The sequence below is a fragment of the Neovison vison genome, chromosome 14 (genome assembly GCF_020171115.1).
Source record: "Neovison vison isolate M4711 chromosome 14, ASM_NN_V1, whole genome shotgun sequence".
Taxonomy (NCBI): Eukaryota; Metazoa; Chordata; class Mammalia; order Carnivora; family Mustelidae; genus Neogale; species Neogale vison.
In genome coordinates this window covers 27,476,482-27,499,057 of record NC_058104.1, presented here as the reverse complement: position 1 = coordinate 27,499,057, position 22,576 = coordinate 27,476,482, and the positions used below count along the sequence as shown (strand labels likewise).

Sequence of the window (22,576 nt, the reverse complement as noted above, 5' to 3'; positions counted from 1 at the left end):
TTTTATCTTCCCACTGCATAGTACATGCTTCTGGGGTTGAATGTCCATGAAGGTTGGGTGATAGATAGATTGGGAACACCTGCCTCCTAAGGAATCTTGTCATTACTGTATCACGTGCTCTAAGTAGTAACCTGGGAGTCCTATTAAGCACCAGAATTTCTTCTAAAGCTCATCCTTTGAAAGGTTATCATTGTTGTCTGGATTTGTAAATGGCAGATTTTGAAAATGAGGTTCTTTATTGTAATGTGGGTTTGGAGTTGGATTCTGCTTTTTTTCCTTAATTTTTAAAATTTTAAAATGTAAATTCAATTAATTAACATAGTGTATTATTAGTGTCAGTGGTGGAGTTCAGTGATTCATAGGTCTTACCTAACACCCAGTGCGCATTACATCACATGCCCTCCCTAATGCCCATCGCCCAGCTACCGCATCCCCCACTCCACTTCCCCTTTAGCAGCCTTCAGCTTGTTTCCTGTGATTAAGAGTCTCTTACGGCTCGTTTCCCTTTCTGATTTCATCTTTTTTTTCTTTCTTCCCTCCCGCTCCCTATTCTGCTGATTTTTAGACGCTCAAGTGTTAAGCCTTTTCATACTGAAGCCAGAAACAAAAGGGATAGATTTTAGGGTTCCCTGTTTCTTTTTCCAAGATAGTTTGATGTTCTGGTTTGGATCCATCAATGAGTAATACTGGAAATAAATTTTTGGCTATTTGGGGGGGGATTGAGAGAATATATTCTCATAAGTATTTAAAATTAGGGAAATATTTGTCCGGTATATATGCAATTTTTAACTTTGATCTCATTTAAGTGATTTTGTACTTAGTCTTCAAGGTAAACTGTTTGATTTTTGTCTCTGTGATCAGTGAAAATAGAAAAATGGTCAAGAATAAGAGTTGAGCCTGGGTGGTTCAGTTGGTTAAAATCTGACTTTTGATCTCAGCTTAGGTCTTGATCTCAGGGTCATAGTGTGGAGCCTACTTTAAAAAAAAAAAAAAAGGATAAGAACTGATTAGCATGATTTATTTTGAGAGTCATCTGCTTCTTTTGAAAGTTAGAATTTTTTATTGTATAGCTTTTTATGCAAGTTGCTTTATGTTTTTGTGGTTTGCCTTTTTATCTAGGATGTTGCCTTCCTGGAGAAACTGATTAAAGATGATATAGAACGAGGAAAACTGCCCCTGTTGCTTGTAGCAAATGCTGGTGGGTATTATGAACTGAATCTACCATTTCAGATATGAGAGAAAGACTAGTTACTTAGCCTTAAAAACAAAAAGTCTAAAGTAATGTTTGTGCGCCACATGGTTAAGGTAGTTTGTATCAGCACTGTGGTGAGAATTACAGTACTACACTGGGCCCCTTTTATTCCCTTTAATTGTGGGTTTGTTTGGGGAGTCAGTTTACTGGGTGTGCGTCTGTTCTCATTTAGGTTGTAAGTGCTTCTCTCTTTTGTGTGCTTCCTTTCTAAATTGAATTTTATTATTTATTTATTTATTTATTTGACACAGAGAGAGGGAGATCACAAGCAGAGAGAGAGGGGGAGGCAGGCTCCCTGCTGAGCAGAGAGCCCGATGCGGGGCTTGATCCCAAGACCCTGAGATCAAGACCCAAGTGAAGGCAGAGGCTTAACCCTCTGAGCCACCCAGGCGCCCCTCTAAATTGAACTTTAAAATGTCATCCTTAAATGTCCACCTTGAACATGGCAGTTCAACCACCCCTTTCTGTTCTGCTTCCCTCATCGTATTTAGCATTGTACTTGATGCTCTAGACAGTGCGTAAGGCAAGAAAAATAACGATGTGACACACGTACTAGAGAAAACCAGCTGTCTTTGCTTGCAGATGGCATGATTATATAGACAGAAAGTCGTAAGTAAACTACAGAAAAGCCATTGGCTTTTCTGCAAATTTTCTGCAAATTTCTGAAAATAAGCAAATTGATCAGGGTTGCAGGATTTCTGTATACCAGCAACAAACCATTGAAATTCAATTAAAAATGCCGTTCATAATAGCATCAAAAAAATGAAAACTTAATGGATAAATGTAATAAAATATATGCAAGATTTGTACACTGAAAACTAAATGTTGCTGAGAGAAATTCGAGAATGATACAGCATATGCATCTGTGGAAAGACTCAATATTATGAAGTCTTAATTTGCCCAAATTAATCTGTAGATTCTACAGAATTTCAGCAGGCTTCAATTTCTTCCAGAAGTTGATAAGCCAATTCTAAAATTTATGTGGAAATACAGAGGATTTGAGGATAGCCAAAATAATTTTGAAAAAGAACAAAACTCAAAGACTCAGGCTATATTTGGCTTTTAGACTTAGTATAAAGCCACAGATAATCAAGACAGTGTGGGATTAAGTGAAGACAATAGAGTTTAGAAATAGACTCACATGTACAGGGTCACTTGACGTGTTACAAAGATGCAAAGGTATTTCAAAGAAAGAAAGGTAAGTCTTTTCCACCAGTGATTTTGGGACAAGGAGATATGCACATGGGGGAAAAAAAAAAAACCCTGAACCTTTTGCTTACCTCACTCTGTATACAAAAATCAGTTAGAAATGGTTTATAGACCTAAATCCTGCAAAAGAACCACTTGCAGTGGTTGTGTTTGTTGAGGCAGTTGGTGAGGGTTTGCAACCTAATAAGGTGGGATTCTGGTAACTGGAAGTTTGGGACAGTCAGGAGAAAGCACTGAGTCCTGTTTTACTCACGCTCCAGGAAGAGGGACCCGCCTATCCAGCCTGCAGTGTAAAAGGACTTAACAAGGGGACAGGGTAAAGCACTCAGTATGCTTCAGCTGACTTTAGAGTGCATGGTCTATATTAAAACAAAGAACCTCTCATATTGAGTTAAAAAAAAAAACCCGCAAATTTATTTACATTTATAATAGACACACCTACATAAAAATAACCCAGAAAGTGACAAAAAACAAGTGTGAAAATGGGTATCTTGGGCACATAGTGACAGAACGAAAGTACTGTAGGCGTGTTAGTGTGAGATAAGGTAGACTCCGCACTAATTACAACGCATGGAATCCACTAAGACACGGCAGTTATGAATGCTGATGAGCATAACTGAAATAGATCAGGGAAAACCTTGGGAAAAATTGATAAAATACAAACATAAATGGACAAACCCACTATCTTAGTGAGAGATTTGAATACCTCTCTCCTGAAAGAACATCAAGTAGATAGGAAAAAAAAAAAAGCTTTAATAAAGAGGTTTTAAATAACAGTATTAACAAGCTCACTTCTATAGATACATACAGTGGAGACTACGCACATCGGAATTTGAGTAACCAACTTGTAAAAGTTGATTTTAAGCCAGTTCCCATAGCTAATCTCAATGAAACGGATGTAATGTTACTTCCTTCCGAGAGAGAATGTATTTCAAAGCTTCTATCATGCTGTAAAGACTCAGAAAGTACTTGTTCCTTTTAGTATCCTTTTTTGTGTCTTTCGTCCTAGGAACCGCGGCAGTAGGGCACACGGACAAGATCGGACGTTTAAAAGAACTCTGTGAGCAGTATGGCATGTGGCTTCACGTGGAGGGGTGAGTGGAGGGCGAGGTTGGCTCTCTGGTGGGCCTGTGCGCAGTGCTCATCGGGGCGGGCGTCCAGGCTCTTAACTTTGTTGTTAATGTTTATCTCTAAGGGCTCTTTGGGTTCGGTAGTAAAGGTAACAAAATAACCCAGAGTGGCGTGAGCGAGAAGAGATTGTATCGGCTTACATAACTAAAAAGGTGGTGTTAGGATTATTTTAGGCGCAGCATCAGCCAGGGCTCGGCATCTTCCTCCCCCCCACCCTCTGCCCCGGTCACTGGGCCTCATTTCCTCTGTGGTGCCTCCTGTAGAGACTTTGCGACGTTGGTGCAAAGTAGTTGCAGTGGCCGCAGCTTGCTCTCCAGGTTTTTGTCCTGAGGGTCAGAAGTCCCAGCAAAAGTCTCCTACTGAGTCCCTCACCGTGGCCAGGGAAAGGTACCACTTCCATCATGTAGGTGATGTGCTCGCCCGTGGAGCAGGAGGCGGTGTCTCCACCCAGAGCTGTGGTCTGATGGAGGAGGAGGGGGTGGTTTCCCAGAATGGCTTAGGGGAGGATAATGGGCAGCTACAGGAAACCATCCCCGGCACACCATATGGGCTGGGTTATTTTGTCACTCTGGGAAAGCACTGATGACTGGAAAATAATAGGTTTGAAAGATAAAAAATAAGACAGCCATTACGTTGCATCAGCAGGTGACATCCCCTGAAACACATTTGATTAAAGTGCATTTTCAAGGTTTTGCTGAAATTTGTATATACTGCATTTTCTGGTGATACACTTATAACCCCGCTGAAAGACATTTTAATGTCAGTTTGAAACAGCACAGCCTTTTTTTTTTTTTTTTTTTGAAAGTATAAACTCAGTGAATAAGCAGCAATAAATAATTTGTGTTGCGTTTTTTTTTTCCAGTGTGAATCTGGCAACCTTGGCTCTAGGTTATGTCTCCTCATCAGTGCTGGTATGTGACTGATTTAATAAATATTCTGTTTTTAAGAAGGATTTAAAATCACTTAATCCCCAAGGTGCCTGGGTGGCTCAGTTGGTTAAGCATCCAGCTCTTGATTTTGGCTCCCGTCTTGATCTCAAGGTCATGGGTTCAAGCCTTGTGTTGGGCTCTGTGCTGGGCATGGAGCCTACTTAAACACAACAACAATCCCTGATGGCTTTTCATGTTTTTTAATGAATGGAGGAGGGCGTTGGGTTTAATGGATTCTGACAGTCTGTAGCAAAAAGTTGTTTTCTCTTTGGTAGGCTGCGACCAAATGTGACAGCATGACATTGACTCCAGGTCCATGGCTGGGCTTGCCGGCTGTCCCTGCGGTCACCCTTTATAAACACGACGACCCAGCCTTGGTAAGCTCACTCTCACTGGGAGGGACTGGGGAGTGGCTAATCACTCTGGAGTCTGGGAGCAAAACATGGAAAAAGTGAAAAATTTCCTTAATGCCAGTTCTGTGACTTTTTTTTTAATCAAAAAAATGTTTCTAACATAAATGAAACAGTACTGTGTATTTTTTTTTATTTATTCTCAGAGGCCCCCATGTGTATGAAGAACGTTTTATAACATTTTATGACTGTGTAATATTCTCTAACTTACCTCAATTTAATCATTCTCCTTTTGTCAACTTTGAGGATGTTTTCAAATTTTTGTTACTAAAATAATGAGCATTTTTCTGTACTTCAAATTATTTCCTTAGAAAAGGTTTCCCAGAAGTGACCTAACTATTAAAAGTCATTAAAGCTCTCGATCTCCATTGTCTAGAAAATTGTAGCGTATTTTTCCTAAGAAGTGGTTCTTAATGGTCGATCCCTCAGTGACAGGCCTATGCAAAATAAGCTTGAGGGATTCTTACTAAAGCAGTTAATGTCTTGCTCAGTTGATAATGGTCCCCTGTTTGAGGATACTCAGAACAGCTTTGGCTCTGGGCTGGGACCCATCTGGATTCTCATCCTGGCTTTGCTACATCTGAGCTGTGAACCCTTGAAAGCAAGTTCTCTGACTTGGGTTGTCTAGAATACTCCCCTCCTGGGGCCTTTAGGTGATCAGAGAAATAAGGCCAGCCAAGTGCCTGCTGTAGCATCTGACAAACACTAAGTGCAGAGGAAAATGGTGACTAATCTGTGTGTTCATTGGCTTTGATCACTAAAACCATATTGGCTTTTTTAGACTTTAGTTGCCGGTCTTACATCAAACAAGCCAGCGGACAAACTCCGTGCCCTGCCGCTGTGGTTGTCTTTACAGTACTTGGGGCTTGATGGGATTGTGGAGAGGATTAAGCACGCCTGCCAGCTGGTGAGTAGAAACCTCAAGTTTAAATGAGCCACCAATACTGTGGCAAAAGCAGTGACAGAAAACTGCCCGGTTGCCTCACCCTCCGTCCATGACCTTGTTGCCTGGATTTGGCTTCTCCTAAGTGACTGGAGAGCATGCGTACATTTCCTGTGCAACGTTCTGGGAGGGACTGCAGGGGTGACCCAGCAGTTGCATCCACAGAAATGAGTTCAGAGGAATGCTCATGTGAACACAGGAGGAGGGGGGGTCACAAGACGAGAGCCAAGGATTGGAGAAGGAAGCAAAAGAGGGTGGTCGGGGAGGGTGGTAAAGGAGGCCCCTGATGGCTGTCTCTTGAGGGGGAGGAAATATGGCTGCTAGGGGTTGATGATAGATGGGCCGCGTTATTTTTTTTTTTTAAGATTTTATTTATTTATTTGACAGAGATCACAAGTAGGCAGAGAGAGAGGGGGAAGCGGGCTCCCTGCTGAGCAGAGAGCCCGATACAGGGCTTGATCCCAGGACCCTGAGATCATGACCTGAGCCGAAGGCAGAGGCTTAACCCACTGAGCCACCCAGGCGCCCCTGGGCTGTATATTTTTAATACCAGCTGGTTTGGGCTCCCAAATGGCAAGGCTCTGGGGACAGTTCTGTAATTTTCCTTCCTTCCGTATGAGGTGTTCTCATTGTGAAGATGTAATTATGCTCTAGATAGCAAAGAAAGTCATGTTTATGCCGTTTGAGAGCTGCGTCTGGAAGCTTGACGTCCCCTGTTTGCTTACCTGGTAGACGGGTGATGTAATAAGAGATTGTAGGGCCGAATGAGCTCAGACCTGTGAGGCTCTTTCAGTAGTGCTTGATCCCATGCAGACGGATTTAAAAATAAATCTTTGTTTTAAACGTGTTCTGTGGAATCAGCACTTCCTCACGTGTCATTTTTATGTTTAGGGGAAACGAGTGTCCTCGCGTCCCTGCAGCAGCTGTCTTTGGGTCTGTTATGTCAGGATCGTTCGTTCTCACACTCATTTCTGAGGCAGCAGAAACACTGTACATGAAGTAGTTTGATTTTTACATGAGATGATTTTGAGGTTTCTGTTCATTAGGTTTACAGGAGCACATTTTGGAATAAATGTGGTCACTGGACTGTCGGCTCATGTCTTGAGGTTTGGTTGTTCAGAAGGGAGAGGCCTTTATGGCCGTGGTAACTCGGGCACTGCAGGGAAGGTCTGGGCGTCAGGGGAGGGCTCCTCAACTCCCTCGGGCTGGCAGAGCGCAGGAAAGTAATGAGGCGTCCGCTCCCAAGCTGTCGAGGTCACTGCGGCTCTGTCTTCCTGCAAGCAAGCGCTGTAGGTGGTTCCAGGACCGCCGAGTGCCTCTGATGGCCTGTCGCTGACTCCCCGCTGCTCCGAGTGCGCGTGAGACTGCAGGGACACGTAGCACATGTGGTTATCTGTACGGTCATGCCTCTCCGGGTACCCTCCGCCTCCACTTCCTCCCGTCATCGTCGTCATCACCGTCATCACCGTCCTCCTCCTCCTCCTGGAAAGGAGCTCTAACTGGCATGTAACGTTTTATCGGTCTCCGGAGGACAGCCTAAGGAACAGCGTAACGAACTGGTGTTTGTGTGTACTGGGAAGTGATCGCCACAGTTACAAGTCCAGTTAACACGTGTCACTGTTCGTTGTTACAGAATTGTCTTCTGTTGTGATGAGGACTTCCAAGATTTACTCTCAGCTTTGCAGATAAGCAGTATAGTTCAGAACCGTCGTTACCATGCCGAACGTGACATCCCTGTGACTGACTTACTTTACAACTGGAAATTTGTATCTTTCAACCACCTTTACCCGTCTTTCCCCTCCTGCTCCCTGCCTCTGACACCCACCAGTCTGTTCTCTGTATTTACGAGCTTATGGGTTTTTTTTGTTCTAGATACCCCATATAAGTGTTCTCATACAGTATGTGTCTTTCTCTGTCTCACTTATTTCACTTAGCATATTGTCCTGAAGGTCCATTCATGTTGTCACAAATGGCAAGATTTCATTCTTTTTTACGGTGAATAAAACTTCGTTGTGTGTGTATATTCTGCACTACCTCTTCTTCACTCACACATGCATGGATGGACACTCAGGTTGTTTCTATATCTTGGCTGTTGTAAACAATGCTGCAGTGAACGTGGGGGTGCAGTTTTCTTTTCAAATTGGAGGGTTTTGCTTTTTCTGGATAAAAATCCTGAAGTGGAATTGCTGAATCATACGGTGGTTCTGTTTTTAAGTTTTTAAGGAACTTCCGTACAGTTTTCCACAGGGGCTGTGCCAGTTTGCGTACCACCGGTAGTGCTCCAGGAGTTGCCATTTTCTCCACATTCTTGCCCACCTTTGTTGTATCTTTTCTCTTTGATACTGGCCATTCTGACAGACCTCTTATTGTGGTTTTGACTTGTGTTTCCCTGACAAGGGGTGATACTGATGTCTGGATGTCTTCTTTGGAGAAATCTCTATTCACATCTTCCCATTGTTCAATCGGATTTTGGTTTTTTCCCCTTGAGTTGTAGGACTTGTATATATTTTGGACATTAATTCCTTATTAAATAATTTATTGGCCAGTGTCTTCTCCCATTCAGTAGGCTGACTTTTCATTTTGGTGTTGGTTTCCTTTGCTGTGCAGAAGCTTTTCAGTTTGATACAGTTGTTCATTTTTGTACTTGTTGCCATGTACTGAGTAGGTTTTGAAAGAATGAATGACTTATGCTGCTAATATGAGAAATTCACTTGTGTCTGATAGAAAAAGCTTTTCTGGAAGCACTACATGTAACTTTGAACTGAAAGATGGGGGAACAGTTACAGTTGTTGAAAAGCAAGAATTGACAGCCTAATTCAGGAGTCATTAACTGACAGATTTGCAGGCCTTCAAAGACCCTCCTGAAAACCAGTTCTTAATATGTTATGTTTGGGGCTCCTGGGTGGCTCAGTGGGTTAAGCCTCTGCCTTTGGCTCAGGTCGTGATCTCAGGGTCCTGGGATCGAGCCCTCCCTAGGGCTCTCTGCTCAGCGGGGAGCCTGCTTCTTCCTCTCTCTCTGCCTGCCTCTCTGCCTGCTTGTGATCTTTCTCTCTGTGTGGAGTAAATAAGTAAAATCTTTTAAAAAAAAAAGTTATGTTTATCTACTGAAATTACAATAAGTAATTATTAAATACATATAATGTAATGAAATCCTAGTGATTAGCAGCTGTTTTTTGTCTTTTGCAGAGTCAGCGGTTACAAGAAAGTTTGAAGAAAGTGAACCACATCAAAATCCTGGTAGAGTATATAATTTGATCAGTTTTTGAAGTGAATAGTTAAGGTGCAAGTTAGAGTGATCATTGTGATAATTCTGATAAAACCGCATTCTTTGGAAGAGAATCCTGATGACTTTAAGTCTTAGAAAGCACAAACCCTAGAAATTTTTACCATTTGCTAAACCCCCTTGGTGCTTTTCATATAATCATTTGTAGCCTTACTATGGTAAATAGAATGCACAAAAAAAAAATGCATTTAGAAATACACAAAGATCTCACAAACACAATTGACTTTGCCACCAGCGATTTTAAAACACCCATCTTCCTGATATGAAAAGTCATTTTGTCTCTCACAGTATTTGACGACATTTTCATAAACCTTCTGACACCAGAGTTTTCATTTGCACCGAGTGCGGAGTAAGGAAGAGATAAGCACGTGACCTTGCTCTTGTCTTCCCCGGGTATCTCCCTACAAGATGCCAGACTGTCAGAGAGTGCTGTCTAGGGGTAGTTCCCAGACAAGGAGGTGAGGACTTAGCAGGGCTAATAACTAAGTATCAGTACAGGCTTGAATGTTTGCATGTTTTCTTCATCATATTTTAGAATTTCAGAAGATATAGGTCAGATTCTAATTTAAAACAGGGTCACTGGGTGTTGCAGGACACAGTTAAGTGTAGAACTAATACTTGAGTTAGTTTGGGGTTCAAGTTAATACAGTAGATTTTCATTTAATACACGATTTGCGTTCAGTGTCAGATGGGAGCTGCTCTGCGTTGGCTTCAGAGTAGGAGCTTGGAGCTCAGTTGACCTGAGATGACCCAAATTCTAGCTTGGAAGAGGACAGTGGCCCTTTGGAGAAGCAGAGAGATGCATGTAAATCAGGAGACTTGGGTTCTAATTTCAGCCGTAGTGCTGAGGCCCTGTGACATTGAGTCACTCTTTCTTAACTGCCTAAGCCCGTGAGCTCAGTTGTCAGTGAAGGTATGTTGGTTGGACTCCTTTAGTAAACAGAAAAGCCCAGACTATGGACTAGCAGGAGCAAGATGGCAGGAGTCACGGCAGTGCTGGGCCAGGGGACTTTCTTTCCCTCCCTCGCTGAGCCCACTTGGGCTCCTCATGTCCCCTCTCCCTCCTCCTCCAGGCTGGGAGATTGTGCTGGTGCTGGTTAATCCCCAGTGGGTTTGGGGCATCTGTGTAAGGCCCGGGAACCCTGCCCCAGCCCTCCTTCCAGTGGATGCTTTTCTCTGGAGACGTACAGCCGCTGGCCAGCCCCGTGCAGCGCTGCTGCTGCGGAAACCGTCCCTCCCAGCCGCTGGGAGTGAGATGCGTGCGGCGCTGACTCTGGGCGTTCCTTCCTTTACCCCTCCCTGTAGTCTCTTCATTCTAGCTGGAAGCACTATCCCCTTCCCTTCTTTTCATTTCACTCGTTCTTACCCTTCAGATCTGAGTTCAAATACCATGTCTTCAGGGTGCCTAGGTGGCTCAGTCGGTTGAGCATCCAACTTCTGATTTCCGCTCGGGTCATGATCTCTGGATCCTAGGACTGAGCCCCTAGTTGGGCTCTACATTCAGCTGGGAGTCTGCTCAAGGATTCTCTGTCTCCCTCCTTCTGCCCTGTTCGTACTCTCTCCTCCTACCTGCCCCTCTCAGATAAATAAATAAATCTTTAAAAAAAACAAAAACCAAATGTCATGTCTTCAGAGAGGCCCTGCTTGACTGTCCTGTGTAAACCAGCCCTGCCACTGTCCATCACTCTGTCCCCTGGGTGTGTCCTTCATTGCGGTTCTTATTACCTGAGACCATGTGTGTCCTTGTTTGTTTTGCTTTGTAAAAGCTTTGTAAAGGCAGCGACTTTTGGCTTTTGGCTTTTTCACACTGTGCCAAGTTTAGTATTTGGCCGGGAGTAGGTATTAAGCATGAATAATAAATTCACTCTGTGAGTTGGTCACAAGGGCTGTCCCCTCTTTCCTGGTGAGGAAGCAGGCTCAGAGCAGTTCAGTGACTTGCTCATGCCACACAGCTAGGACATGGTGGAGCTCAGATTCACACCGCAAGGCCCGTGTCCTTAACCAGGGGGCCGTTCTGTTCCCGGTCAGTTTTCAGGAGAACTTCCTCTTCGTCCTGCTTCGGTGACCGGTTACGAAGGCAGATCAGATAACGTGAGACAAAGCGGGATGAAGAATGTAAGGCCTCATGAACTACCAGTCCTCACTGGACAGTTTCGCTTTGGGTCTTTGGGCGGCGCTGCCGTAGAATCCCAGGCATTGAGTCCTCACTGGACGTTCCTGTGGCGGAGTGACGCCACTTCTCTCTCCACTGTGGCTGCCTGTCCCAAGTCCCGTCGTAGTAGGTGGCTGAGCCAGGACTTGCCCCCGGCGTGTCGAAGACGAGCCGTGTCTGCAGCACCGTAGCTCCTTCTCCAAGGCCCCGTGGGCTGCCTCCCCAGGTCAGAGGGCTGACCCTTCAGGAGCCTCCCGGCCCTGCAGCACAGCCACGCTTTCCCTGCTCAGCAACCCAGGGCCTCGTCCGGCCGCCGGGATACCTGGGGCGGCTGCTCGTTCCGCGGGGCGGAGCCTGTCTTCTCAGCAGCGCGTTGTGGCCACTGTCTGACCCGCTCTGCTGGCTGCGTGGGCTGCGCTCTAAGCTCGGCATTTAGGGGGAAGCTGATGTTTCCCCCTTACCCCTGAAACCTCACAGGGCCCCTGTGTGCAGCTGACATTCCTGCTGGCTGTTAAGATTGTCTCCGTCCTTGGGTTCTGCTACTTTGACCGTGGTGGGTCTAAATGAGGATTTTCTAGAACTCCTGCGTGGAACTTGCACTTATTAAACGTGAGGGTTCCTTTTTTCCCTAATCGATTCTGTCAAGTTTGTTTTTTCAACTGTGACCTCTTCTTACCTCTGGACCTTGAGTTGGCAGCATACTGAACCTTGTCACTCCATGTTCGTCCGTCCCTCTGACACGTCCCATCGCTGCCTCTTTGCTGCTGCCTCGGGAGTTTCTCCAGGCCTTTCTTTGCTCCTGAGTGGCCTCTCATCTGCGTCAGCCATTCACTTTGTGTTTTCAGTGACCTTTTCTTCCTTCCAACATGTTCCTTTTAGTTCTTGTTCAAGTTGGTGCTTTTGGTCTTTTTTTCTTTTTTTAATTGTTGCTGGTCTCCATTTCTCTGTAAGCATGGTGGTTACCGTCTGTTTCTGATTGTTGCTTAATCTTGGGTCACCCCTGGATCGTGTCTGCTGATTCCTGCTCCGTGTGTGTGTGTGGTAACTTGTCATTGTGAGCTAGATATTTTTGCGTGTGTGACTGGTCCAGGTCCGTGTCCTGTCAGGTCCACAGCTTTAGGACTCCTGTGCCACTTAGGACATCAAGCCCAGTGCGGTGTGCACTGATGCTTTGTTCTCTCGTGAGAGAATTTTCTCTCCCTTTGCAGACAGAGCCTCAGGCAGCGGGAAGCCTCTTGCTGACCAGCGGGTGGAGTTTTTCCTCTCAGGACCGTCCTTTGAGGGTCCTTTAGCGCCATCCGCACATGAGCCTGAAGACACTAGATGTGAAAGCCGCCTTCCTCTGTCTGCTCCCCTTCCTCCAGCCCCGGCTCGGCCGACAATGTTCTTTGCTTTCTCTTCTTCCTGGGTTCACTGTTCTTCTGAGCCTAGCTGTGGTTTAAAGGTTTTTATGGGTTATCAGGATATTGAATCCAGCATTTCAGTCTGCCGTGTGCTAGAACCAGAATTCTGTGCATGTAACCCTGGACAATATTTCTCATGCACTGACATTTGAGACCACCAAGCTCAAAGAAACAAGAAACCAAGGACTGTATTAAACTATATATAGAAGTCTCGGTACTCGAATCGTCCTGCCTTATCCTAAGTGAGGATGGGGAATGGCTGTAGAAGTTTGTTGCTTTTGTGGCTGTTTCCATCTTGGGTTTGCTCCATTCTATTTAGACATTCAGCCCTGCCAGCTTTAAAGTATTACTAGATGTATTAACGTGACAGGCAGAGGAGATGACGGGTGAGCGCAGGAACCAGCCCGGTTGGTTGGTAGGTTGGATACACACTCTGCTTGATCTAAGTCACATCCGTGTGATCCTTTGAGAGGTTAGTAGAGAAGACCTTGGGCCAGCTCCTTCCTGGCTTTGCATGCTTTGCATGTTAGCATTTCCACCATGGAGAGTCTTGGAATATAGGTTTGGGGGGGTTTTGGTTGTTGTTTTTAAAAGATTTTATTTATTTGAGAAAGCACGAGCAGAGGGAGGGGCAGAAGGAAAGGGAGAAGCAGGCTCGCCACTGAGCAGGGAGCCCGATGAGGGGCACAGTCCCTGGACCCTGAGATCATGACCTGAGCCAAAGGCAGATGCTTAACTGACTGAGGCACCCTGGCACCCTGGAAAATAGGAAATAGGGTTTTGGTTTGTTTGTTTGTTTTTAAAGATTTTATTTATTTATTTATTTATTTATTTATTTATTTAAAAGATTTTATTTATTTATTTCACAGACAGAAATAGGCAGAGAGGCAGGCAGAGAGAGAGGAGGAAGCAGGCTTCCTGCTGAGCAGAGAGCCCGATGCGGGACTCAATCCCAGGACCCCGAGATCACGACCTGAGCCGAAGGCAGCAGCTTAACCCACTGAGCCACCCAGGCGCCCCAAGATTTTATTTATTTATTTGACAGACAGAGATCACAGGCAGAGAGAGGGAGGGGGAAGCAGGCTCTCCGCTGAGCAAAGAGCCGGATGGGGGGCTCGATCCCAGCACCCTGAGATCATGACCTGAGCCGAAGGCAGAGGTTTAACCCACTGAGCCACCCAGGCACCCCAGGAAATAGGTTTTATGACTAGAATTGTTGAATGCTCAGAGATCTTCTGTCCCTGTGTGCCATATTCTGTCAAGGGTGTTGCTGTTCCCTTTGTATCCTGACCCTCTGATGGAGCTGATGGCCAGCTGTGTGTGTGTGCAATGGTGGACATGAACTTCATGCTGGCTTATCTTAATGCAGCGAATGTTTTTGTCTGTAATGAAATCCATTAATGAAGTTAGTCATCTGACCTGTCCCAAATATAAGGACCCCTTCAGTGATGGAGAAGATACGAAGCTTCAGCTGGAGACTGTGTTTATCTTCTTGCCAGCAAGACTTAAATCCTGCTCTGAGACTGTTACAATGTGAGAATATTTTGTCTGTGAATATAAAAAGTTGCAGTCAGGGGCGCCTGGATGTCTGCTTAGTCAGTTAAGTGTCCAGCTCTTGGTTTCACTCACGTCATGATCTCAAGAGTCATAAGATCGAGCCCCATGTTGGGCTCCACACTGGGCACGGAGCCCATTCTTCCAGCCCCCATGCCCTGCTCTCTAAAATCTTAAAAAAAGAAAAAAAGTTACAGTCAGTCCTGCTTGAGTTAGCGTTAATTTCTGGATTCTTGAAAGCTTCAGCTCTCCCAATATGGATTTTGGTTATACTTTTTCCTTGCCTCCTTTGACTTTAATGGCAGGCTTACGTTCAGGAGTGATGCAGTTTCCTCCTGCTTTAATTTCAGCGCGCCAATGTCAAGATGTCACAGTGCAGGAGAGCCTTCTCGGAGCTGGCTGAGAATTACTTCTAAGAATTTTACTAAACCCTTGATTGCTGTTTCTGTAGCAGCTGAAATTAACCTTGGAGTTTTACATGTTGATTAAGAAAACATGCTATCTGTAGCCTGATGTTCAAACCCCTGGTTTTATTTTGCAGGTGTTGGGATTTAATGTTACTTGGTAATAGCAGATTGATTTTTCAGGTGGAAGATGAGCTCAGTTCTCCAGTTGTGGTGTTCAGGTTTTTCCAGGAATTACCAGGCTCAGGTAAGCAATTCTAAAAAGTTTTGTTTTTGTGTTGGTGTTTAAGGGCTTCAAATTTTAAACCATTACAACGTATATAGATAGTCCAAAATATTTTGACTGCTAAAATCTTCAGTCATTGTTTCAGAAAATGTTAATAATTTTCAGGGGCACCTGATTTTGGCTCAGGTCATGATCTCCACCTTGGGTGTAGAGCCTGCTTGAGATCTCTCCCTCTCCTTCTGTCCCTCCCCACCCCCACCCCGCTCTTGCCTGTGTTTGCGCTCACTCACTCTGGGAAAACAACAACAACAAAACACCACCTCACAAAAACTCCAGGCCTAAGTGCCTTAGCATTTTGCTGATCATTTCCTATGATCAAAGCAGTGGTTTCCAAATGCTAGTCCCTAGACTAGCGCTAGAATGAATGGGTAAGAGTCCCTTGAAAATAGAGATCTGGATACACACTTAGATACCGTGAATGTGAGTATCTGAAGTAGGGCCCTCGAATCTCGTTTTTTTGTGCTTAATCGTAGCTTATTTGTTAAGTACTTTAAAATACAGGGTAAACACACATTAAAGACCTGGGCAGTTGAGATTGGGAATAACATGAGGCTATATTTAGAGGCTGCCCAAGTGCCACCATCCTAGCGCAGGGCACAGTTATGTGTCCTCTGGACAGCCACAGTACCCGCTGAACTGAGCTCTCACGTCTGTGTACTGCACACACCTCATTCCAGATCATTCTCTGAATGCAGAGTGGCTGGTGATGCATGTGGCGGTCCCGTGGTGCTTGGTCACTGCCCAGACCCTTCAGCATCTTACTGTTTCTGTTGAATTAAGTCCAAGCTCTGTACCTTGTCAGGCCTGTGGGGTCTACCCTTTGCTGTCTCCTTTAGGCCACCTCTCATCTTGATCACTGTGCTTTAGTCAGATTGGTCTTGAGTTTCTAGAACATTCTGTTCTGTCCTAGAGCAAGACCTTTGCAATTGCTGTTCCCTTTGCTTCAAGCACATTGCCCTTCAGTCTTCTGGCTGGCTCCTGTCTTCAGTCAGGTCTCCAGAATGTACAGCCTCCTCAAAGAGGCCTTCCGTGTCTGTCTTGTCTTAGGTGACTATATCAGAGTCCCTACCTTCTTTCTTCCCACCAGCAACAGAATATGGTGATTTAATTTTTTTTCTTTATGGTGTTTTTCAATAGAATAGAAACAGCAGGATGACAGAAGCCTTGTCTGCCTTATATCCCACGTGCCCAGCACAGCACCTGGTACGAACAGGCACGCAGACCATTTAAATGGAAGGAGATAATTTTTGTTGTGAGGCCCACTCTGGGTCCTCTGGGGTTCTCTGATTTACCTCGCACAGTGGTTGTTAAGACTAGTTGGTGACTTAAAGTGTTAGACTTTCATTTCCTCTCAAGGTTCCTTGAAAGAAGGACTTCTTTCTTCCATTTTTAAAGATTAATTTTATTTATTTGTTAGAGCAAGCAGGGGGAGCAGTGGGCAGAGGGAGCAGCAGGCAGAGGGAGAAGGTTCCCCACTGAGCAAGAAGCCCAAAGTGGGACTTGACCCAAGCCGAAGGTGGACACTTAACCGACCGAGCCACCCAGGCGTCCTGAAAGAAAGACTTCTTAAATGAAATTAAGAATTCTATTTGTGAGACTATATTCAAGCATTATATTTTTCATGAGGAAAAAAATGTGGAAGCTTAAAACCCCCTGATACACATTTTCAAGAAATTTTAATTGTGGTAAAAAGAAAAGTTTACCATCTTATGTGTACAGTTCAGTGGGGTTAAATGTATGCACGTCGCTGTCCAGCAGCTCTCCAGAACATTGACGTCTTAAAAACTGAAGCTCCACACTCATTATGCACTAACTCCCCATTTCTGTCCTCCCTCCCAGCCCCTGGCGACCCCCATCCACCTTCTGAGTTTGACTGGTGGGAACCTCCTGTCACTGGAGTCCTACGGCATGAGTCTTTGTAACCGGCTTGTTTCACTTAGTGGAATGTCCTCAAGGTCATCCCTATTGAGCTTGTGAGAGAACCTCCTTCCTTTTGGAGGATGACCATGTTTTGTTTACTCATTTATCACGAGCTATACATTTTCGTTTCTGGAATGTTTGCGACTTCTCCCTGGGCTCATGTTGGGAGCTCAGTGAAGTAGGGTTTGAGGGGTGCATATAGAGCTGTGTTTCTAGAAGGTGACTCCCCTGTGTTCTGGTGTCAGATCCAGTGCCCAGAACCGTCTCCGTGCCCAGCGCGGCACCTTCAGCAGTCGGCCGGGAAAGACACTGCTGTGACGCCCTGAATCGCTGGGTAAGAACCGCGGTCCGGTGCCCTTTCTTCTCCAGCCCAGGTGGGGGCGCACGTGCTCACTGCTCACGACAGGGAAGTCAGACCCCGGAAGGACGCTCCCGTGGAGGCACAGGGCTTCCCTCCAGGGCTCTTCCTTGGATCACGGGTCCCCGGGCCTCGTAACTTCGGGCGGGGCCTTCCAGCGTGATTCCCTCGGCTGACCATTTCCTGGCCGCTGAGGACGGCTCGAAACCACATGCCAAACGGGGACTGTGGGGCGGCCGCCTGGGCCTTGTGAGCGTCCGCAGTCGTGTCAGAGGGCTCGTGAGCCAGACGCACCCAGCACCTGGCCATCGGATGGCGCAGGCCGAGGACACTGTGCTCCTGCTGCCATTCGATGCAGAAATTGTGCTTCCCGGATGTGTGTGTAAAGAATGTTCTGAACAGTGTCAGGGTGTCCACCACAGCCATGTGGTGTAACGGGGGTCAGGCCCCACCTGGGGGCTTTGATGAGTCCAGATCCATTCATACGAGGACAGGCAGAACAGCCATTAGAAACCATGTCGCTGGGTGTTTATGGCAGAAAGGAAATGGTCATCGTAGCTTACATGGAAAGCTGCAGGTTACTGTCCAGTATGTAGAATGTCGTGTTTTATGGCAACAGAAAAAACAGACACCCGGGATGGGTCTATCAGACGTGAGCAGTGGGTGCTTCTCAGTGGTGTGCTGTGGGTAATTTTTATTTTATTCTTTTGGTTTGCCTGTATTTCCTAGATTTTCCTACACTGAAGTTGTATTTTTTAACAATAAAAAGGGTAGAACTTTTAGTCCGTTTAAATGAAGTGGCTACAAGTATTCAAAGAGAATCAAAAGAATTCGGGGGCCTTGCCCCAGGGAGCCTCCGGGCCTGGGGCTGGGTGGGTGCGGGTGGGTGCGGAGACTGGCGGGTCCCTCCCTGGGGGAGCCTCGTCACCGTGCCCTTGTCCCCGCAGCTGGGAGAGCAGCTCAAACAGCTGGTGCCCACGAGCGGCCTCACGGTCATGGACCTGGAAGTGGAGGGCGTGTGCATCCGGTTCAGCCCTTTGATGACCGCGGCAGGTAACGGGTCTCTGGGGGTTGCCCGCGCTGGTTCTGGGAGCGGCGGTGAGCTGTGTGTTCAAGTCCGGGCTGTGGCTTCGTTTGCTGTTCCGTGGGGTACTCCGCTCTGCCTTCGAAGGGGCTTTTTCTTTGCCTTTGCGCTACGCATAGGTAGATGAGTTTTCCAGAGTAACTTCTCAGAAATAGCCTTCTCCAGTCACTCGAGTCTCCCTGTGTTTTGGTGTCTGGGGGCCCTTTGCTGGCTCCTACGTGGTGCTCAGTCTGCATCGTGGAGCTGCGGACCCCGGGGCTGCCCTGCCTGCTGAGATGCGGGTCTGTGGAGCAGAGGCCATGGCTGTGGCCTCAGAGCTCCCCAGGCGGTTTGCACAGAGCCGCTGTTAGACGGCTGCAGGTACCTGGGTTCCCACGGTGGACCGTCCTGGGCGCGCTCCCGTCTTGGCCGTTTCACACATGTGGGCGCCACAGCGAGGGGCCTCCCGCCCAGACCTGCGCCTGGCTGGGATGCCGCCTGTCCTGGGGGGGCCGGAGGTGGGGCCGCCTCCGGTCATGGGACTGAGAAATCGCTGACAGATGCATTAAAAACTGTGATGATTCTGTTTTCTGAGATGATTTAAAAGATTTTCTGAAAATCTTTGATTTTTTTCTTTATCAGATATTTTAAACATTTTTGGAAAGATACTTGATCTAAAGCCTCAAAGTAGAGGGTTGTGGGCATTTGTCTGCAAAGAAAAGCCCGCCACGAAGACGGCTGGTGGCCTTGTGTGGCAGTGATTTCTGCACCTGCTGTGTGGGGCCTGAGCCCCAGAGGCTTAGTCTGTAAACCCAGTGGAGCGAGCCGAGGACACCGGGGCAGCACTACGGAGGCTCAGTGGGATCCCTTGCCCTGTCTGAGTCGCATGCGGGGGTAGCGATGTCAGGTCCTGCAGCCGTGGGGGCGTCAGGCTGTCCTGGGAGCTGTGGTCACCCTGCCCTCCTGCCTCCTGCACACCCCTGCCAGAATCCTCCCTCCCATGATGCTCGTGTGCGGCAACAGCCATGTGCTTGCCTCGGCCTTTCTAGCATGTCGTATGATGTTCGTGCCATGCTCTGAGTCCGTGAGAAGAATCTGATTTCTCTGTCTGAGTGTCACTGTATGTGGCGCCGGGGCTCACTCTGTCTTCCGTGTCCGAACCTGCAGGAGCGGGCTGTGTCCATTTCCAACGCCTGCTCTCTCCAGAGGGGCTTGGTAGCCTTTTTTTTTTTTTTTTTTCCCCTTTCTACTGCTTCAGCTCCTGCTAACCATATGTCCCTGTAGCTGCCGAATTCCCGAACAGTGAGAGCGGAGCCCTGCCCTCTGTTTTTCTCCATGTTCTTACACATTTCTTGAGCTCTCTGGGGACGGTTTCAGTTTTAGGCACGCGGGGGGAGGACGTGGATCAGCTCGCGGCCTGCGTGCAGAGCAAGCTGCCGGTCCTGACCTGCACCCTGCAGCTGCGGGAGGAGTTCAAGCAGGAGGTGACAGCCACGGCAGGTCTCCTGCACGTCGATGACCCGAACTGGCCTGGAATAGGAGTTGTCAGGTACGTGTTCGTCCCGCTCGGCCGTACAGAGACCGTGGGGGTGTCATTTTGTGGACCGGCTCTGCATGAGCACAGCGTACACATCTCTTAGAAATTGAGTGAGACCCTTTGGACACTTAGAAAAGCCCAGCGCAGTGGTGGCGTGGCCGCCCTTGCCCTCAGTAAACTAGAGATCCCTGTATTTTCTGTGCCAGCTCGCAGGTTACTGGGGGCGGCGGGTGCTTAAAAGTGCACGGCTGATGGTACTCCCACGGGGTACAGGGAGCCACAGATCACTAAGACCAGGGACCAGCTTATCGGCCGAGCACACGGCTCTGCCTCCGTCGCTTGGTGCACACGGTTGTCCCTTCCGGGACACTCCCTGCTTCTGCTACAAATGAGGCTTCCAGACCTGGCCTCTCTTAAGTTTCATGGACTGGAGACTTGGGCCTTCCTTGCCATGTTCTTGACAGTGTCTGACCCGAAGACACTCCGAGGCTCCTCGGCCATGTGTCTCACCTTCCTGGAAACAGCCAGTAGCTTAGACCCCTCGCAGTCCTGTGTGTGAAGAGGTGTCTGATCTTTCAGACTGAAATACTGTCACTTGATATCATCTGTAGGTACGAACATGCTAACGATGACAAGAGCAGTTTGAAATTAGATCCAGAAGGGGAAAAAATCCATGCTGCGCTCCTGAAAAAGTTAAATGAACTGGAATCCGACCTTACGTTTAAAATGGGTAACTACTATTTTTATAAATCAACTCTGAACTTCGGAAGGCCATTTTCTGACTGGTTAAGGGACTTTGGGCTCTGTTTCCTGGGAGGAAATGCTGGTTTAGTTCTTTCTAGGGTGGGCTGGCTCTCTCTCGCTCCCACCGCCTGTCCGGGCATCCCGTGTCCCCATTAGCACTTTCCTCGCCCCAGGAGGAGGCTCCTTTGTGCCTGGTCGTGCCGTCTTACAGGAAACTGGGCCCCGGACTGTCTTGTGACCCAGGACCGGGGAACCGAGTCAGTTGGTTGTTTCTTCCCACAGGTCCTGAGTACAAAAGCATGAAGAGCTGCATCTACATTGGCATGGCGAGTGACGATGTGGATATTTCAGAACTGGTAGAGACCATTGCGGTCACAGCCCGAGAAATTGAGGAGAACTCACGGGTCTGTAAGACTAATCTGCGTCTCATTCCTTTCCTGGGTTCTCTTGAGGCAGCTAGTGGAGGTCCCAAAGGAAGCCGCTCCCCTCAGAAATACCTGTTTGTTCCTGAAAAGTGTGTGAAGTCTTCCTCTGAGCTAAGCCTTGCGCCCGGAACCCAGAAGCCCATGGGAACGGGACACAGTCCCTGCCCTGGGTGGGCTCACAACTGGGAGGCCGAGAACCGCAAAGCCAGGCGAGGCAGTAAATGCCGTGGGGGAGAAGTTGGGGTAGCAGAGCGTTCGGAAGACATAGTCACCCCTGCCTGACAGGGTGAGGGGAGACTTCCCGAGCGTAGTTGGTCCTGGGGCTGCGTGAGGCACATGTTTCTCACAGCAGAACTTCCTGCCAGTAAGAGACCTTTTGGCCAACTGTTAAGGAGACCAGACTATAGACCTCACGGATGTTCTGCAGACCAGGTACTTGGGTCAGTAGAGATCCCTTAGAAGCAGAGCAAAGGAACTAAGGCAGGATGGCTCTGAGGAAACCAAAGCATGTGTGCGGGCCACTCCCGCTAGGGAGGGGAGAGGAGGCTGGCTGTGAGCTGAGGAGCCGGCTCTCTTCAGTCGCGGGCGGACTTCCTGAAGGTTTTTCTAGACTCATTCTGTCACTTCCAATTCCGTTCCGTGAGTGCTGAGCCGCGTGTCTGTTTTCTGGTGGGGGGACACAGATCACATTTCTCTCGTCCCTTTCCTGACAGATGAGACTGGCCACCAAGGGGTGTCTTACCTTATCCAGGCATTTTATCCTCTTCTGTTTAATTTACTATTTTACTTTCTATCCTGACACTTAAAAGTGCAAGATTTCATTTACTACTACACTTCTGAAAAATGTCACCTGTGCTATGGTAATAGTTCTAGGTCTCAGGCAAGCTTAGATAGCGGGGGTGACTGGGTGGCTCAGTTGGCCGGGTGTCTCACTCTTGATTTTGGCTCAGGTCATGATCTCAGGGTCATGGGATCGAGTCCCACACTGGGCTCTGGGCTAAGCACAAAGTCTGCTTGGGATTCTTTCTCCCTCTGCTCCTCCCCACACTTGTACGTGCGCGTGCACACACACACACTCACTTTCTCTCTCTAAACAAAATCTTCAGAAATCTTCGACAAATAAAGTCTTTCTTGGTCCTAACACAGCTTCTAGAAAACATGACAGAGGTGGTTCGAAAAGGGATCCAGGAAGCCCAGGTTCAGCTGCAGAAGGCAAACGAGGAGCGGCTTCTGGAAGAGGTGAGCCGGAGACAGACCTCTCAGCTGCCGTCGCACCGGGGCCGCCGGCAGGATGGCCGTGAGCAACAGCGGGTGTGTTTTGCAGGGGGTGCTGCGACAGATCCCCGTCGTGGGGTCCGTGCTCAATTGGTTTTCTCCGGTACAAGCTTCACAGAAGGGAAGAACCTTTAACTTAACAGCAGGTAGGACTGACCAACATCATCCCAGGTCTCACTGATTTTACGAGTTTTATCCTGGTTCCTGGGATGCCCCACTCGAGTGGAGGAGCCCGGTGCACACACTGCCCGAGCTTGGGGCTGGGTCTGTACCAGGAACTGGTCCCAGAAGCCAGGAA

General features: G+C 47.4%; 1 protein-coding gene across 2 annotated transcripts in view; it reads left to right on the top strand.

The window, feature by feature from the left end:
• Positions 1-22,576, top strand: part of PDXDC1 (pyridoxal dependent decarboxylase domain containing 1) — a 51,695-nt gene that overhangs the window by 26,295 nt on the left and 2,824 nt on the right. For both annotated transcript variants that reach the window (XM_044233618.1, XM_044233617.1), the window contains exons 8-21: positions 1,120-1,198; positions 3,471-3,555; positions 4,455-4,503; positions 4,797-4,898; positions 5,713-5,838; positions 9,061-9,111; positions 14,854-14,917; positions 17,122-17,210; positions 18,182-18,287; positions 19,675-19,846; positions 20,446-20,564; positions 20,861-20,982; positions 22,150-22,242; positions 22,328-22,424. In XM_044233618.1, the coding sequence (XP_044089553.1) occupies positions 1,120-1,198; positions 3,471-3,555; positions 4,455-4,503; positions 4,797-4,898; positions 5,713-5,838; positions 9,061-9,111; positions 14,854-14,917; positions 17,122-17,210; positions 18,182-18,287; positions 19,675-19,846; positions 20,446-20,564; positions 20,861-20,982; positions 22,150-22,242; positions 22,328-22,424 (1,354 nt within the window). The remainder of the gene's footprint in view (positions 1-1,119; positions 1,199-3,470; positions 3,556-4,454; positions 4,504-4,796; positions 4,899-5,712; positions 5,839-9,060; positions 9,112-14,853; positions 14,918-17,121; positions 17,211-18,181; positions 18,288-19,674; positions 19,847-20,445; positions 20,565-20,860; positions 20,983-22,149; positions 22,243-22,327; positions 22,425-22,576) is intronic.